The following is a 19,595-nucleotide window of genomic DNA, read 5'->3' as shown; positions in this document are numbered from 1 at the left end:
TCTCAGTGCGCATGGTTCCATGATAAATGTATGAATACGAGGCGATGCTTCAGTAAATGTTAGTTGCTAGTGAGCGCTTGTCCCGTTGTTCTTTGTGTCGTTGTCCAAGTCGCGCTCTATTTTTCAATTATAATGCACAAACTTGCCCAACAGCTGTGTTTATTGAAGTCACTAATATAGGGTTAGCCGAAGATAGAAAAAGGGAGGAGCATTCAGAAAGCTGACTAGTGTACACATTCGGCGTTACCGAGGAGCTAAAAAGAAGAACGAACACGGGTTGGTGTTCTTGGCACACAGGAAAATAGCAGAAAATGGGAAGCCATTTTTCAGAATTAGTGGAAGGGTCCCAGAAGTTGCGATTAGGCTAAACAAGCGATACAGCTGCAGATAGTACAGGCCTATGCGCAAACCACTAGCTGCCATGATGAAGCCGGAGACAGTTTCGAGGAAGGCTACAAATTAGCAGCGAAGCATGGGAACAACACAGTTCACCATTGGGACTGGAGACTTTGGGAAACTTACGAATAGGCAGTCGCTACAATCGATCACATACATTTGTAAGATTTGCAGAAAGAAATAACCGAAGGTTAATGAACACATTCCTAAAAAAAAAGGAAATCGACATTAAGAAGTCCGAACAGCAGAACAAAAAAAAAAAAATGACTTCATTTTAGGTGACAACCCAGGTATTGTACGGGACGTATAGCTTCTAAACAATATTCGGAGCTGCGATCATAGGATAATCAGGAGCAAAGTAAGGCTCAATCACAAAAGCAAAAAAAAAAGAAACTCGTGAAAAGTAGAAAACCCAGAACGAAGTCAGAGCAAGCACGCAGATCTTAAAATAACCCTTCAAACAAATTCGCGCTTCTATATGAGGAGAAAGAGGACAGTGGAGACAGTTTATAAGACAACCTAACAATGGTAGTCGCAGAATCAGGAGCAACTGTGGGAGGGGCCCTTTCCTCAAAGAGCATGAAATGAGAAAAAGCTGAACGTGAGAAAGGCATATCAGTGGATATTTTAAAGGAAGAAGGAGCTATTGTACTGGAGAACGTTGCTGCGCTATTTTTAGAAAGCTTAAGCACTCGAAAAGTTTCTATAGCCTGGAAAAACGCCACCATTATTGTTATTCATAAAAAGGAAGATTCGAAAGGCCTCAAGAATTACCGGTCCATCAATGTACTCTCAGTTGTATTCAAGCTGTTTGCGAAAGCTTTATTTACCCGCATATCAGACAGGCTAGATTCGCAACAATCCAGAGAACAGGCCGAGTTTAAGAAAAGATACTCAACAATCAATCACATCCATGTCTTCGATCAAGTAAGAATGAAATCCTGAACGCATTTAAAAGGCAATTGTAGACTACGAAAAATTGTTTCATTCAGTACACACCGCAGCACTGCTGGAATCTACAAAATACCAGCGAATAGACAATGCCTACATAAGACTTCTAGACGACGGACGTAAGAGATGTACGGGCAGGATAACCACTCAAAATGAAATCTAGAAATTCTCAAGATCCCATCTCGCCAGAACTCTTGACAGCATTTCTGGAGGGGGTATTCAGAAAGCTTGACTTGGAAACCATGGGGTCACATATAAACTGAAAATTCTTGAGCCCTTAGAGGTTTGTAGTCGACACACTTTTGCTACGTGATACTGCAGAACACCTGCAAACATATTGTTCAGGAGCTGCAATCAGAAAGCACCCTCCGTGGGAATGAAAATATTAATCAAGAATATAAAGTAACACAGAATAAACCTGTCAAAACGCACCCTTCAGCATATGTAACGATGCGCTAGAACAAGTACAAGAATATCGGACAGATTGAGCGCGCTTACCCGAACACCGAGTGATAAATCCGCCGCAGAATAAAGTGCACTCGGTAGGAACTGGCACATTATGAAAAGTAAGCTACCTCTATCACTCAAAATAAGAACACACAACTAATAGATCTTGCCGGTGATGAAATATGAAGCGGAAACATGACGCCTAACTAAACGTTTCCAAAGCAAGCTTAGGTCGGCTCAACGGGCTATAGAACAAATAATAGAAGTAATGATTAGCGACAGGAAACAAGGTTCTTGGATCAGCGAACAAACCCAAGTAAAGATATCATAGTTGAAATGAACAAAAGGAAATGATATGGGCTGGTCATGTATTGAGAAGAAATGACAACCGGTGGATCCCCAGTGTATCAGAGTGGATATGGAGAGGCGGGTAGAGAAGAAAACGAATGCCAACAAATCGATGGAGGGATGAAAGAAAAAAGGCTCGAGAGCAAAGAACGAACTCGAGCAGCGCCAGGCAGTAGCGGTTGCTGGCCAACGGGGAAGCCTTTGTCCTGCAGTGAACCTGACTACAGAACACTAAAGGGCCATTGCCAAAAAAACTTTTTGCCAAAAACATTTAGGGGCCGTAATAGTTCCGCTATGGTTACTTCTTTACATTGTTGTAAACAAACCCAAACGGAACGTAATTAACAAAAAGTTTTCTCTTCGTGTTTGAACTCGGTAGAAAAACATTTAGTGCAAGCCAGTTACTTTGAGAAATGTAGCCACGTGCTATTGTCGACGTACTATTTTCGCTCATGTCGTAATATACACCTGCTATGAGAGAGATTGGCACAGCGGCAACGTGTGGCAAACAATATCGGCGCGGCACGTGCACACAAAATTACGAGAGCCTTTTTGGTTTTCCGCATTCATATGAGGAAACCATGTGCAGGGACACATGATTTTGCGAAATCGAGAGGAGATCTCCATCACTGATCCGTGGCTTTTGGTAAATGGAGTCAGTGAAGATCCTGTCAATGTTTTTTTACAGAAAAAAATTAGTACTTCCGGCCCTGGAGTCGTCATCTGATGACACCACACAGCATATGCACTGGTGACTCGAAAACAAAACCAAGATTGCTAGTTTACTGGAGAAATATACTCAAAAGGTGCCTTGTGTGGCAGACATCACCAACCTTGTGTTTTCACAAAGGTTTACTCTAATAAACAAATCTATGATAGACACACGGTTTGGCAAGAGGGCGTGTAAAAAAACGAAATTCTGATTTGTAAAATGCGCATAAATCATCAAATACTTGTACGGCTACATTGGTTTATTGTTTATAGGCTCAGCGTGTCCTAGCTGTCCAGAAAAGAAAAAAAATGTTTTGTTCTCTTTAAGGGAAAAAGTGTAATTGCCTAAGATAATAATTAATGTCAAGATTTTGCTGTATCTCCGCACTTGCTCGTTTCTCAGGTTGTGCGGTCCTAAACTGTACAAAACACAGAAGAAACAATTTGGCTTGAAATAAAAATACCTCGGCTTAAAGGGTTACGTTCAGCCATCCTCTTCGTAAACAAAGATGGAATACACATATACAATGTATTAATTTCCGCCTCCAATCCCGTCTTCAACTCCACGGATTGCTTTGAATGTTGGCAGCATCCGTTGATTAGAGGAAAATATAAGAAGGTAAAGACTGTGATCGTTGTGATAACCAACCTTAACTTCATCATGCATCTGCTAGCTGCAGAGGCGAAAGTGCAGTTGCATGATTGCCGCACGGTCCCGTGAAAATGACGCACACATTTGGGCAGCCGTGAGAACTATGCCGACGTGCGCGTCTCGTACGCGCGCGGGCGTGTGCTATCTTATGAAGTGTTTGTTTAGCTAGCAACCGAGGCTGGGAAGCTGCAATCATGTCGTGCGGAATAAATGAGACTATATAAGAACAGCTTCTGTACAACGTTTTCCGAAAAGGATTAAACTGGAAGGTTTATTTCTGTTGGAAATGTGATTAACAAATGGAACAATCTTAATAAATACCATCCACATCCACATTTCCACAGAAGACATCCACATTTCTGCAGAATATCGCGATATTTTAGAAGGGTGCGCCGTAATTATGCGTTTTAAGGCCTTGGACATTTATTTGCTCGAGGGGTTACAGTCCGCAGTTTCTCTTGCTAGGAAATGTAGTTATGTTTTAGTTGCGCTGTAGCCGTCTGCGTAATATTGTACAGAGATTACGCAAGTGCGTCTGTGTGTTCGAATACGCTTTAATTAGCCCTATCAAGCTTAGATCGCGCTAAATCTTTTACTATACAGTAATCAGCAATGAGTCCTCAAACTAACTGCAGGATTTTCAATTTGCTTTTATTTGCTTTATTTGGAACTTGGAACTTGGCAGAATGTGAAGACTAGGAAAGAAGTCGTACATGTCAGAGTAAACTCCACCCTCGTGACATTGCAGCAGGCGGATTTTCTCGCAGTATGTTTCGTTGTATATTCTTATTTGGCGCCTACCGCACTCTCTGGCGTATACGTCATCACATGTTTGGCTCCAGCTTGACGTACTTCCATCCCGCACCCACATCTCACAAGCTCTGCTCCACCCTTCCTTTTGGGCGGCTGAAAGAAACATTTGCAACAATATGAATACCAGAAAAACGTACCTTGAATATTGCAAAAGTGAACCACTGGGGAAAATATTAGGACGAAAGTAATAATTTTTGAAATACGCACATACTTGCTTGTACCGTGCAGTTGGGAGCAAGTACATGCGCACGCAGTAGAGCGAATCTCAACCTGTTTACTAGGCCGCAGATATAGAGCAGACACACCATGACCATTTTGTGTGCCATTAAAAGGTGCAGTTTCATGGATATCAACCACAATAAGAGGCCGGAAACATGAGACGGAGAAGCCCTTGATTTTAAATTTGAGTATTTGAGTATTTGATTTTATTTCTTGGCAAAACCAAGGGGAGGCTGAGACTAAAGGCGAACGTGGCCTGACAGAGGCCTGAGCCCCCCGATTTACAGGTACGTAATAGCAGGGCTGTTCGCAAATCTTTTCCAGCATCTTCCGTCTTTTTGCACCCACATGATCCGTCTTAACTCCCTAAACATTATTATTTCCCTCCGTTTGCAAATCGCTTTTCCGTCACAATCATTTTAATCGGAACCCAAGTATAAAGGTTTGCGATTTAAGGCGATAGAAAACATTCCTGGGGCACTTAACTCCGCTTACGGTGCCTAAAGACAGAGCGATATCAATTCCTTTCCAATACAGGTAAAGGATGAGTGCGAAGCTGTTTAGCATATCGTAATTTTTCGTGTCCGCCGTTAAAAATACAAAGATATTGCCGAGCGCGCCCACGTGACCGGGGGCCTCGCGGCAACCACCCGATACTTACAAAAGCCAAGAAAATGCCGAACGTTCGTATGTGCGTGCCTCGCGGCGACCGCACAGTGTTCCCAGCGCATGTTTGTCAAGACAAGCATACCCACTTAGGGAGATGGGCCAAGATTCTGCGAACAAAAAAACTTCAGTGTTCAGAGTAATCATGTAAACATTTGCTCGGAACGAGGAAGACTCCAGCGTTCGCCGTAATCATGGCAACATTCGCTACGAACGAGAATGACGCGTCATAGCGTACGCCCCTCAAAGGTCATGTCCAATGATTATCACTTACAAAAAATGAAGGAAGCGCACATTTATAGCAACAACGATAAAGTAAAGGTCGTTGCGGCAGCGAAGAAGCAAATCGGCTGCGATCGTGCACTTAAACCATCGTGATGGTCATGACGTTCGTGTACAGCTTCGCTACCTTCGAGTCTCACGCGGTAGCATGAACTTCCTTCAATTTGTTTGTACAATGAAATCGAGATACATGGACAACCTTGCACGCCGAGTTTGTGGCACTTGGCCCTGCTTCTGTATTGTATGCCTCCTGTGGTTCGGCTTTATTCGCGTACTTTGGGATTGGGAATAATATTCGGAAATATTTGGGATTGTTGCATACGCATCATGTCCTGAAATTCTACCTTTTTGCTTGCTTGTATTGTAGGTACCTTTTTTACATGTGACCAGCGCTACAACGCTGAGTAACCACGTTACTTTTATCAGGTGTTTTGGTGGATGCCTTCATTTAGGTATTTTAAAAGTAAACAGATACTGTTTCGATTTGCTTTTTAGAATGACATTTCAGATATCGCGTTTTGATGACCGCTTTTCGAGATACTTTGTGTTTCCTGTTATAGGGTAGGAATTGCAGTATGTACCACCATTTGTTTTTGTGGTGGAGTGTTTACGTCTGCTGTCTCTTAGCGGACGGCGGCGGTAGCCCGGTCACGCTGCTATGATGCAGCTTTTTTATCGGTCACAATTTCTCCACCTTGTGTGGTGTTTTTGGTGAAAAATAAACAAGCTGAAACAAACTGAACTGTCTGGTGTGGTCGACCGCACAGCTGACGAAACAGGCGCTAAACCCTAAGTAGTAGCTTTTTTCGTGAAGAGGTAACGCACGAATCACTCCGACATATTCTGCTGAACTAATGGCAGTGTGACGACTTCTTCGTCGGGCGTGCTCAAAATGCTACTCAGAGATTTTGCTTGTTTTGGGATTTTTTGTTTTATATAAACGCCTGATCGAGGCGCGTGGCTGTAACCGCAGAACGACGCACTATGCGAGATTATGTGTGTAAATAGGCGCAAACAAACGTTGCTATTAATTGAACTAATTACAGTAAAAGCTCGTTAATTCGGATTTCTAAGGACCGCAAAAAATGTCCGAATTAACCGAATGTCCGTATTATCGAATGGTCGAAATAAACACAACAAATGCAAGTTTTTTTCTACATACCTTTATTTTACGAAGTAATCGCGTATGCTTGTCTGCTTTCAAGCAGAAATTCGCGCGGACACAATTTTTCTGAGCCCTTCAAGGTGCTCAGCAACGGAAACAAAGCCACAAAATGGCACCGATGGCACCGCCAAACCTACACGCGAAGAAAATACGTTCAACCAGTCTCAAGTCAAGCCAAGTCGATAATTGATGTCCATGGCGATGCTGCGTTTGAGCTTCACTTTTGTTCCGAATTGTTCTTTTTTGTTTTTAAGCCTCGCCAGCGGCCTGAAAGTCGCCGAATTATCCGATGTGCGGTCAAATGTGTCCGAAATAACGCGCGCCCTGTCTCATAGAGTGATGCGTATATTTACAGGGACCAGATGACGTGTCCGAATTAACCAATTTTCCGAATTAACGAGAGTCGAATTAACGCGCTTTTGCTGTAATTACAAAATTTCCTGCGTAGGCCTAAAAATGTCTCTGAAATCGGAGAAACATTCCCCACAAGAGCTTCACTGATATTTGGAAATTTATAAGCAAACAACCTTATGTAACGACAGTTTATAATAAGTCCTAAATGGCCTTAATTGTCTCGACTATTGCGCAGGAAACAGTTTGGATTCTAACTGGTATTTTTGGAGTATTTTGAGCCTTACACATCACACTAGAATACTGCAGTAAGTTGAATAATCTCCGGAGACCAGGCGACCTACCTAGCAGCATCTTTATAAACGACTTGATTGTTTTCTTCTAGAATGTACAGGGGAACAAGACAATAAGGACCAGCTTGGGCGATATGTTGGTTTCGTTGCCACCTCTGCTGGTTTTTATCGCAAGTAACAAATTGGTCAGACCACAGTTAGTTGACAAACTTAAGGCAAATTGAGATATGAATTTTAAAATGCTTGGCCGATTACGCCGGCATGGATTTAGAGGCATCTGCAACTGCAACATTACAAAAAATCAAACTAGGATTACATATGACCACCGAAACATGTCGGCCCAAAACCGCAGCCGCAATGAACGGTTAAAAAAGACCAACAGTCATTCTACCTGCATCCCAGTGTGGCGTCCGTACAACGGAGCAGTTGCCGTCCGTGAACAGGAACTTGTACTTGGCGGTGATATCGCGTCCTGTAATGCGCAAGTATGCTGTTTAGTGTCCTGTACGCGGGTTAGGTAAGAAACTGCTTCCGGAGTTTTCGCATTAGAGGGGGTGCTTTTTTATTCAGTATGTGCGGAGCGCACAGCGGCCGCAGTGGCTCATAGAAAGCTTTTGATTGTGTCTTTTATTTTTTGCTGCCTGAAATCCACTCGGGACAATTTGATTAGTAGCGCGACGCATTAAACTCTGATTTGCCACAGCAGCTGCATGTAACTGCAACCTGGCTCACTCTAAACAATAACTTAGCTCTGGGAAATGTCTACCTTACATCCCTTAACAACTGCGAAGCCTGGTGTTCTTGCGTTACACTATACCGTATTTCATTGAAGTGATGCTACTGTGTCTGCATGCCTCCATGCTGGGAAAGGTGTAAACGTAAACAGCACTCCTATTTTAGTATTACGCTCCATGTTTCCGGCTACCTGAATACAAGAAATAGCACGAACACCAAATGAGTCAGTATTTTAGTTGAAGAGCACAATAACTGAGTGCGAAAAAGATGACGCGCAAGAAATTATAGATGTGTCTGTGTACTTTCTCTTTATGTAACTACGCTGTGCAAAATATATTGTCTCGGACCTTGGCCAGCTTCGCCAGGAACTGACGCTAATCACAGACGCATATCCAGCTACGTCCAATTTCTCATTATCTGGGTATGTGTTGCCGTTGAAGGATCGACTAAAAGAAAGAGAAGCGAGGCGAAGTTGGAGTTTCGGCTGGACTGGGTTTGCGCCCTCAATCTGCCTCTGTGCCAGTAACAGTAGTGTCTTTTGTAAATACACCTTCCTTCTGACAACCTATCTCTGCGTTGTCACGTGACATCTTTGGTGGAGGTGGACTTCCTGTTTCCTGTACCTCTCGCCAGCCAGGCTCCGAAGCTTTAACTTCGGAGCGGGCAAAACACTCACGGCCACACGATGCCTACCAATGAGCCCGGATCCCCTCGCCGTGCATGCCGGTATCCCACCCTCGTGACCCCGGCGACTTCACTGGCACGGACGACACTGATGTAGAGGATTGGCGCAGCATGTTCGAACGTGGGAGTGCTCACAACAAATGGGACGAAAAGCTGATGCTCGCGAATGTTTTTTTTTTGCCTGAAACAAACGGCTCAGAAGCGGTTTGTTACCAAATGAGGAGAGATTAACTAGTTGGGATGTTTTCCAAGACGAGCTTCGAAAGGTGTTCGGAAAGTCCATTGGTAGCCAGTTCGCGGCAAAGCAAGAGCTCTCTACACACGCCCAATCATCTTCTGAATGTTACGCCACCCACCTATATCCAGGACGTCTTGGCCCTATTCTCCATGGTTGACGCAAGAATGTCGGAAGAACACAAGGTTGGCCACATCCTTAAGGGCATCGCAGATGACGCATTTCACCTGTCATTTGTGAGGAGTGCGCTATCGCTGACTCAATCATCAAGAAGTGTCGACGACTTGAGCTGGCCGTGCTTGATTGTGATTACATCGTTTCACCGGTTACCAACATGCTGCTCGACCCCAATGTGACCCTCCCGTTTTCGGTCTTAACGGTTGCCCAGAATCGCATACCACTCCCTTTCCTGAATTTTGGACTTTCCACACAAGTTACGCAAAGAATAGCCCTGGCCCTGGTTTCACCATTGGATGACTGCGAAGTTTCCTCCGTGGCCATTAACACAGCTCAAGGTGTCAAAGTAGGCCCCCAACCTAACACCACCAGAGCAGTTTATGACAGCGATTTCTCCCGATCTTCCCGCTCAGCAAGCGCACCAGCTCCGATGTCTTCTGCCAGCCATCAGGACAGTTTTCACTTCGACAGCCGCCCCTTAGGTGACACATCCGTTGTAACGCTTCGCATAAACACAGGCGATGCCAGGCCTATAGGTCGACGCCCAGATTGCGTGTCCCTGACTGAACGGGGCGTCATTCAGCAGGAAGTTGATGAGACTCACCTTCAATGTCTCTCGGACATCCTGCGTGTCTTTCGCCGGGCAGGTCTGCAACTCGACTCCAACAAATACCGTTTCCGATGCCGCCAAATCAAGATTCTCGGCCACCTAGTCGACGCCACAGGTGTTCAGCCCGATTCCGAGAAGATAAGTGCCGTCAAAGACTTCCCCGCCTCGCGTTCAGTGCACGACCTGCGCAGCTTTATTGGGCTGTGCTCGTGCTTCCGCCGTGTTGTCAAAGATTTCGCTGCCATCGCTGACCCCTCACTGATCTTCAGAAGAAAGATGCAGCCTTCTGTTGGGGCCTAGCGCAAGCTTCCGTTTTTTTCACGCTCATCGGCCACCTATCGAACCCCCCAGTCCTGGCTCACTTTGACAGCTGTGCTCCGACGGAAATCCGCACAAACCCTAGCGGCCAGGAATAGGAGTGATCCTGGCAAAAAAACGGACAGGCCTCGACAGGTAGCTTACGCAAGCCATCTCTCGTCCGCGTCCGAGCGCAACTACTCCATCACAGAACACGAATGCCTTGCTCCTGTGTGGGCCGTTGGCAAATTTCAACCATATCTGTACGGCAGGCCGTTTTCTGTTTTCACCGACCACCATGCCTTATGCTGGCTTTCTTCCCTGAAAGACGCCACAGGTTGGCTCGGTCGCTGGGCTCTACACCTCCAAAGGCTTGATTATTGAGTTGCCTACAAGTCCGATAAACTGCACAGAGATGCCCACTGTTTATCTCGTTATCCCATCTAACAGCCTAACACTGATGAGCACGACCCGGATAGTTGCGTATTTTTTCTGGCCGACTTCTACGAATTCGCTGACCACCAGCGCCACGATCAGACGTTCCGGTCTGTCATCAACCGTTTCAACTCAGAGCCGACGGAGCCTTCTATTAACGCGCTCGTACTCCAAGATGGTGTCCTATATCGCCGCAACTTCCGGGCTGATGGACCGAACCTGCTTCTGGCAGTACCCGAGCACCTTCGCTGGGACGTCCTCCGCCATCGTCATGAGGTGCCAATGGCTGGCCATCTTGGGGCCGCCCGCACGTACGACAGCGTCCGCCGGCGATTTTACTGGCCATGGATCTACCGGACTGTGCGTCGCTACGTCGTGGCATATGATATTTGCCAAAGTTAAAAAATGCCTCCCTTACGTCCTGCCTGCCAGTTGCAACCTTTAGATATTCCCACCGAACAATTTTATCGTGTTGGCTTGGAAATTTCAGGCCCCTTTCCGTTGTCCTTATCCGGCAATCGCTGGATTGCAGTAGCCACAGACTATACTACGCGCTACGCTATCACACGTTCACTCCTCACGATCTGTGCTACTGATATGCCGATTTCTTGCTTCACGACGTTATCCTGCAACACAGTGCCCCTCGCCAGCTGCTCACGGATCGTTGCCGGCGCTTTTTGACGCAGGTTGCTAAAGACCTTCTTCACTCTTCTGAAACAAAGCGCACCCTATGACAAATGGTCATACTGAGCGGATCAACAAAACGCTCACTGACATGCTTGCAATGTGCGTCTCCAATTTCCATGGGGAATGGGACGCAGCACTACCTTCCACCACATTTTGATAGAATTCCGCCCGGCACGACACTGCTGGATATTCTCCGTTTTTCCATCTCTTTGGCCTTGAGCCTACCCTGCCATTCGGCACCACGCTGCCTGCATCGACTCAACCGACCACTGCGTAAGCTCGTGATGTCAACGCCCACGTTGACATGGCTCGCCAGGTTGCCTACGCACGGCTCTCGGCACCAGACGCATCCCAGAAATCTCGATACGACGAGTGCCACCGCCCCGATTACTTTGCTCCGGGCTCCTTGGTTCTTTTGTGGACCCCTTCTCGCCTCATTGGACTGTCTGAGAAGCTCATGTCCGCATTCACTGACCCTTACCGCAACGAGCGTGCCGTTACTCCCGTCACCTACGAAATTGTGGCTCTGGCGCTTCCAACATCGTCTGTGCACTCACTCCTCAGCTCGTCCACGTGAGCCTCCTCAACGCCGTCGCACGCGAGCTCGCGCACCGTGCGGCGCCCCCCTGCACCCCGACTGCGGAAGGTGTCGACCTCCAAACGGAACCACTGACTGACTACGGCGACATCTTGCTGTGGTACAGAGAAGAACGCCGGACGCTGCCCCCGCCTCACCCGAGGCTAAGCAGACGCGAGGGTGTCCTCCTACGCCAATTACAAACTCGTACGGTGTTGACGCCGGCCCTCGCTCGGCATGTGTGCCCAGACTTCTACATAAGTGATCGGTGCAGTGTGTGCGCGAATGGACCCGCAACGCTTGCCCACATCATGTGGGATTGTGATGTGACGCCGAACAGTGCTGAGCCGGACTCACTGCCTCTGGAGGTAGTCAATCACATCAGCTCGCCGGACCCGTCGGTGCAGCTGCTCGCCGTCCAGCGGCTCGGGAACGCCCTGGCCCGGCAAGAGCGAACGGGGGGCCCTCCAACGGGAGCGGTCCCGCCTAGTAGCCGGGACCGGGCCACAGGCCCACACCCGAGGTCCACGTAACCGGATAGGTTACACAGATAGGGTGCGGTGAAGCCCTGAGTGGCCTGATCCGCACCTGTGCGCCGTACAAATGAAATAAAGTCCTGTTCTCTCTCTCTCAAGCCGCACGACACACAGGATCCCCCTACCGCTGTTCTTCCATCATAACAAGCACCGGGATGGTGCTTCTGCGGCCGGGGGGTTGCGTCACAGACGTTGACCAGCTTTGCCAGAAACTGACGCTAACCACAGCCGCATATCCAGCTACGTCCAATCTCTGTTTATCTGGGTATGTGGTTCTGTTGGAGGACCGACGGAAAGGAACAGAAGACAGACGAAATTGGAGTTTCGGCTGGACTGGGTTTGCGCCATCAACCTGCCTCTGTGCTGGTGACCACGGTGTATTTTGTAAATGCACCTTCCTTTTGACAACCTATCTCTGCGTTGTCACGTGACAATATTGAGAATACAATGTTTTTTTGCACCAATACTATTTCAAAATGAAGTGCACGTATTATCAACCGTACTTATTTAATTCCTCTGGAGCACAACCATTTACTGTCATTTCGGATGTCTTTGTAGCTAGCGAGGTAACACTCAAAAGCTGTTTCCAATCCAATACACCGAGAAGAACTTGACTTTCAGTGACATTTTGTTCTGAATCATCTTTGAGAAGGTGTTGTTCGGCCAACACATATTTCTTGGCGAGGCAATAGCTTGTACAGTGGGAAAAACCCACGAAAACCTGTGAAAGAAAAAAATTCCCCCGCATTTCCCCGAGGGTGAGAATGTGAAAGTGCGAATGCACGGTTGTCGGCCCGCTTGCGGCGCTTGCGCTCGGCCCCCGCAGCCCACCGCCTCGCCGACTTCTTTTCCATCTCTTCCATCGGGTTTGTAGTATCACGTGTACACCACGCAGTTATCAAGCCGCTATAACGCCGCTGAGTCGCCAACGCACGCCGCTGACGACGTAGTTTGAATGCGTTAAATATATAAGGCGCGTTACTCACACTGATATCAGCGTGGCGTCCGTGGCTTAGTCGGTAGAGCGTCGCGCTGCGGCCGCAAAGTCCTCGGATCGAAACCTGGCGCCGGATGCTGTTTCTTTTTTTAAATATAGAGGAGCACTGCGGACGCCGCCGCCGCCGCCGACGCCGCCGCCGACGCAGGCGGTGGATGGTTTGGGGCCGCTTATAAAGGCACTTAAAAAAAAACGAAATCGGGAACCCGGGGGGCGGGGAATGGGCGCGACTTGAGTGATGAATAGTTTCTACCAGTGTGTCAAACGGCACAAAATACTGGTTAGGTTACGGTTTGGGTTCATGTTAACTCAGTTCGTTCCGGTGTAGTTCCGGTTCGACTACACCACGTACCAAGCCGGTTCGCGACCAATTCGGCTAGTTTAATCACTAGCAAAGAGGGAAAATATTTAGTTGCTTTAAGCGACCATAGAAACAAAAGACGAGGAAAAATTAAGGATACTCCTTTTTCACAATAACAGTGGTGGGATTTCTGAGTTACTTTAAAATTTGCCGAGACATTGGAAAAACAATCGGCGTAATGGATTCACCGGTCACTTTTTCTCCCGCAACTTAAGGCACCATAAGGGCTAGTTAGGGGTTGTTTCACGGTATATGGGACAGATGGGTTAGGTGGGTCACAATAGCTGGGAAAGGATTCAACCCAGCTGCCACAGAACCTACCCTATCGTGGAAACCGGCGCATTTGGCAGCAGTGACAACACTATACTTAGGGACCTAAAACCACTCCAGTATTTTTGCAGGTTAGTGAACATAATAAGGAAGTAGTTTGTGCAGTTGCACTTGTGGCTGTCAGTGTTGCCCTGGACCGGTTTCTTCTTCGGCATTGTGGCTTTGCAAACCAAAAGTGCTCTAACTATGCCTAAGGATTTGGCCATAGTGTTGGAGGAGTTAAAACAGCACTAAAAATCTGAACTGTAAAACTCCAATTATGCCCTACAGCGAAATGTCCGATCGAAAAAAAGAAGCTTGAGCATAGAACTTGGCGAGATGAAGGCGAACTTGAACTACATAAACACGGGCCTCGACGATGCGAATCGTCTACTTGGGGTAACCTTATTCGAGAACAAACGACTGAAAAAAAGGAAAAATGCTGTTTAGGAAACAGTGCTTGCTCTAGCAAACGACCTGCAGGACTGCGAAGCAATTCTTCTATATCTGACCGGTAAACGCGAAACCGGAACATTGAAATCAAAGAAATTGCACAATCAGAAAATGAGTATATACACCAGGTATTTGAAAAAAAAAACTGGCCGATGTCTTGGCGGGGCCATAACTGCCAATAATGTCGACGAGTGCCACAGGGTGCTAACAAAGAATGAAGGAATAACCAACATTGTTGTGTAATTTCAGCGTTGAAAGTTGCCAGATTGGGTACTTGAAAAGGCCCGAAAGAAAAGGTTAACAACCGCAGTTCTTGACCTCAACATAGACGTGCCGGTTTATATAAACTAGCACTTGCGCACAGCTGTGAAGAAGGTACTAGGAACGGCTGTGGCACGTGAACGTGCACATAATTAGAAGTTTGTCTGGACGCAAAATGGAAGCGTTTTCGCGCGCCGTACAGAAACGTTATGTATCATGTCTCTATGCTGCGAAAATAATGTGAACAAAATCTGCGCCGACGTCACCGCGTAACGCTGTCCACTAATTCTTCTTGAGGGGGTGTATTTCCTATAAAGACGTAATAAGCGTTGTCCAGGATAACTGGGAAAAAATGCCTAAACTATTTCACATGAGCACTCGTTCAGTCCTGCAAAAATGGGCCGACGTAATGCAGCTTTTTGATTCATGTCAGGCTAACTTCTATGCAGTTACATTTACCAAGACACGGTACAAAACGAAGATTATTTTGTACTGCCTGAATGCACTCACTTTTTCTTGAGCCGTCATGAAGGTAGAGGGGTGGCGTTTAAATCAAACTAGGTTCCCATATTCGAAATTATCCCTGACCACAGCGTTAGCGCTGCAAGATACGAAATCTTATATATAGAAGACAACAAAAACATTATGCAAGTTTCATATCGCCCATCCTCTAGCAGCCTCCCTGCTTTCCTCGCAATCTATGACCGTTTAGAGTTCTATGGAAATGATACAAATTACCGCCTTGTTATCCGTGGTGTTTTAAACATCGATATTAAAAAATCGCTTTGGTTTAGCTTTGGTTAACCTTAGTTGCTTGCGAATGCTTCACTGGACTGGCTAGGCCCATTGTAGAGGTCTAGGCAGGGTGCAGTTTCGCAATATTATACAGCCATGTTTGCATTGAATACACAGCTTATTCATTATCTTTTTCGCCAGATGGAGTTACTTAAGCCTCGCAGCTGTACGAGCGACCACGGCTGGATGTTCGTATGCCAGCATCTCACGCGGCTCTTCGCCGCTCGTGGCCTCCTGGTTTTCTTTTGTGGCGCGTTTATCGCTGCGGCGGTGGCCTCCTCGCCTTCCTCCGCTAGGTGGCGACACGGGTTCCGCACACGTTTCCGCTCCCTCCTTCCCCTGGCTCCTATCTCTCCGCGACATTGCGCCGCTGCTCCGTGCTGGTGCTCCGGCAGGTGGCGACATGGGTCTCGGGCACGTCTCCGTTCCCTCCTCGCCTATCTCTCGGCAAAAGGGTTGTAAGCTGGGCTAGTCGGAACTACATATTCTTGGATGAAACTAGCGCGAACTTAAACAAAGGCAAAGGTAGTGGAACACAAATTGTATCAACGTGCCTTTGAGAGAGCATGAATTGTCACTAAAGAGCCCCCATCATCCCATCGTTCTTCACATTGTGCAGCGGATGTAACCGTAATTTTCCTGCTACTGACATACTATTTCGGCCCTGTGAACCAACGCCCCGCGAAATTATGGAAGCGTACCACATAGCAGAAAGTGGAGAAAGTGTGTCAGCCAAGCAAGCCTGTGCCGTTATCCCAAAGAGATTGCATATCGGCGTGGGCCTTGACTGTAGCCGGTGTCTATCTACCTGCCTTATCACCGTGGTTTTTTGTAAACTTGTTTTGCTCACGCGAAGTGTCCTTTATTGTTTTGTGGTAAGTGTTTATATTCGCCCTTCTTAATAGTAAACTTTTGTTTTTAGACCTGCTGCTGTTCTTCTGCTCCACTTCATTGGTATTTGCTTTAGTTCGAGCTGGTTTGATACAATAATAATCCTATTTCTTCCCGCCATCGGGCCGCTGCTTCGTGCCAGGCGCTCGCGGAAGGGGGTATGGTTTGACCTCTAGCAGTCCAGCTCAAAGCTGGTCACCCCGCGAAAACTGGCCTGAGGTAGCGTGTTGTCGCTTTCGCTACAAAAACACCATCTCTGACACGGAGGTCTTATCAATAATCCAGACCAATGTTTTCACAAACTTCATCACGTCCCCAACACGTGTCACGTCGACAGCAGCGCCCTTACCGGACGTATTTATTACTAACTCCGCCACAGAAGACAGTACGTCGGTAGTCCTAAGCACGGTCATCAGTGATCACATGGCCATTGTCTTTATCACTGTCCCACAATATAGAGCTAGGCACAAAATGGGGGAATAATCTCATCGCCTGATAACACCAAATACAGTGGAATACATTCGAAAATGTATGGCTGAAACAAGGTAAACAAATGAGGCGTTTTTTTAAATGAAGCAAATCCAAGAAACTGAAAATAAGTCAGATAAAATTGCAGCGACAAGAAAAAATGCGCGCCAATCCACACTGTGAAGGTGGTTAGAAAGCGAAGCTGCAAACGACACTCACATCGATTGCCCACGCGCCGTCACATGAAGAAAATACATTTGTCAAAAATATTGGCGTACGTGTTCGATGCTCGGAGGATGTATGCCTGTGCTATGAGGTGGACGGTATATTGCAGGGCTGGATAAAAATTTTGACCACGTGGGTCTCTTTAACGAGCGTCGAAATATCGACACAGAAAAAGCGCCAGCGTTGGGTGGTGATCAACTACTCATTCTTGTCAGAACTTCAGCCACTGTACCCCTCCTGTGTATAACGCTTTCCAAGTGTGCAAAACGATTAAGTAAATTGCGAAACGTAATAAGGAGCCACACGTAAGGTGTGGGCCTTCGATGTTGCGCAGTGCACCAATCTGGGTACTGATTCCTCCTATACAGTTAGAGTATAGGGTGAAATTTCCTATCGCCGTTGAGTGCTCAAATTGTGCAATTTCTTTCACAGATCTTGGAATTCTGCATGCGCGATCAGCAGCCGAATACCACTGCCATCATTAGTGGGCATACCTCTGCTTATGTGGAGACTACGTATAGGGCGTTGACAGTGTTCTGATAGCTTTTAAGAGGACAAGTGCCTGAGAGGTTATGAAGGTGATCTTAAATGAAGGAGAAATGCCCCGAATGACATTAACTGCGGGTTGTAAACAACGGGTGGTCGAACCGTTTTGTCGTGAACCGGTAGGCGCTATCTATATTTTTCCGGTTCAGTTCCGGTTCTGGTTTGGCGGGCTCAGAAAATAACGGTGCGGGTTTGAGTTGAGTTTCGGCAAAAATAACGATTGTGTTCCGGCTTTTGGTTTCATTCAGTTCCGGCTAGACACCCTGGTTTCTACCGTCTGTCTATATAGAAGGGCTGCTTCCCTAGAAACTATTACGTTATGTTGTATAATGTGGGTGACTGGAGCGAGTGCATCGAAAAATTTGCTCTACGCGTTACACTTGTTTCATGAAATTGTGTACAATCCATACAGTCTCAATATGCTTATACGAAAATTTTCGTAGTGTGTCATTGGAGCAGAAATAATCTTTAGCGTCCGTATTTTTCAGCGCAATGACTTTGCTAGCCTCAACTCGGAATAACTGCGCACATGCCTCTATTCATCGTACCACAGACTATTCGCTTTCCATAACCACCTTAACCTAACAGCCACAGTCTTTATCCTATAAGCATGTTGGTGTGGAGATACGACTGCGAACGATATTTTTAAGGAATCTTGAGTTCTACAAAAACACTCATGGTGACTTATTCGTGTTGAATTTTATAAGTTAACTTCGTATTAACACGCCTTTTAAATAAAAACACGGGATCACAGCTACCACGCTGAAATGTTATGGCATTCCACACTGAAAAAATGACTATTATAAACCACGCAAACTCTTTCCACAATTTCGCTAAAAATATTTCCGAGTAAAAATATTTCTTTTCATAACTTATCAGAACATTTTATGCAAAATAAAAGTCCTGACCTTTCCCATAGTGTTGAGTTGCTGTCAGGATATCAGCGTGTGTGTCATACTCCGAAGTAATGTTGTATCTGCGGGCAAGAAAAGTTGAATCGTAAATTTGTAATTTTCGAGAAATTGCGGAGAAGCTACGAACTATTCATGCGTAGCCGAAAATGATCAAATGCGATGCGCTTCATAAAGGTATGCAAATATTCTTTTTATCCTTCTCGCACTCAAGGGAGTAACGGAAAGGCTTTGTAGCAAGAATCGCAAATAGAAATTCGTACCCACGTTGTTTAAAAAAGCAGGCTTTGAATTGTAACTAAAATACCACTTTCTCTGTTTCTCAACGAGATAACACCGATTAAATATGAAAGAAATTTCGCCTTGTGCTTCATAAATTTTGGCACATGTAAAAAACCGCTATCCCTGCGTTAAAGCGTAATTTGTACGAGAGAAGTCACCGGAAAACTCCGCCATATTTCCCTATTACACGTTTGTTAAAATTATACTTGCTGTGTGAGTACCACTGGTAAAATTATAGTGCTCGCTCGACACACCGAGACGTATAATGCGCACTATCATGTGAAGATGGTGAAATTTTCTGCCATTTGTAATTCATCGTCTAAAGAATATACCATACCGTCTTGTGTCACAATATTTTTGTTGGCGCGCGTTTTGTGAATGCTCGTGCTAGTAAGCCCACATCACTTTAAAATGCACGTTCTTCGCAAGAATACAAATCAGGGAAAGCTTGAAGAACAATAGTCTTTTTTTGGAATACTCAAATACGAAAATTTTGGTCTGTCTGTATGTATGCCTGTCCGTCGGTCGGTTCAGCCGCCCGGCCAAAAGTTAGAAGGAATGCCTGACCGACAAAAGTATATAGGCGAACCATTTTCAATCTAATCAATGTAGAAATATGCTCCATACTTTTCAAACCTGCTCAGGAAAAAGGTTGTATTAGACCTACTCGAAGAATGAAGTCAATATACCTATAACTAGTTTTGTAGTGTTCTGTATTGTCAAGGTACATACTTTTGAAACCTGCTCAGGAAAAATGATGGTATTAGACCTATTCGACGAATAAAATCAATATACCTATAACTAGTTTTGTAGTGTTCTGTATTGTCAA

At 46.0% G+C, this 19,595-nt stretch overlaps 1 protein-coding gene across 1 annotated transcript in view; it reads right to left on the bottom strand.

Moving 5' to 3' along the window:
* Positions 1-4,135: 4,135 nt before the first annotated feature.
* The window catches only part of LOC144172537 (uncharacterized), a 31,443-nt gene continuing 15,983 nt past the window's right edge, over positions 4,136-19,595 (bottom strand). Inside the window, exons 3-5 of the mRNA XM_077701213.1 lie at positions 18,482-18,549; positions 7,686-7,766; positions 4,136-4,411 (exon numbers count right to left, since the gene is read on the bottom strand). Of these exons, the coding sequence (XP_077557339.1) occupies positions 4,146-4,411; positions 7,686-7,766; positions 18,482-18,549 (415 nt within the window). The 3' untranslated portion in view covers positions 4,136-4,145. The remainder of the gene's footprint in view (positions 4,412-7,685; positions 7,767-18,481; positions 18,550-19,595) is intronic.

Source organism: Haemaphysalis longicornis, unplaced genomic scaffold (genome assembly GCF_048455015.1).
Source record: "Haemaphysalis longicornis isolate Haplotype H1 unplaced genomic scaffold, Haemaphysalis longicornis Haplotype H1 scaffold_23, whole genome shotgun sequence".
Classification (NCBI taxonomy): Eukaryota; Metazoa; Arthropoda; class Arachnida; order Ixodida; family Ixodidae; genus Haemaphysalis; species Haemaphysalis longicornis.
This window is presented reverse-complemented; position numbering and strand designations above follow the sequence as displayed.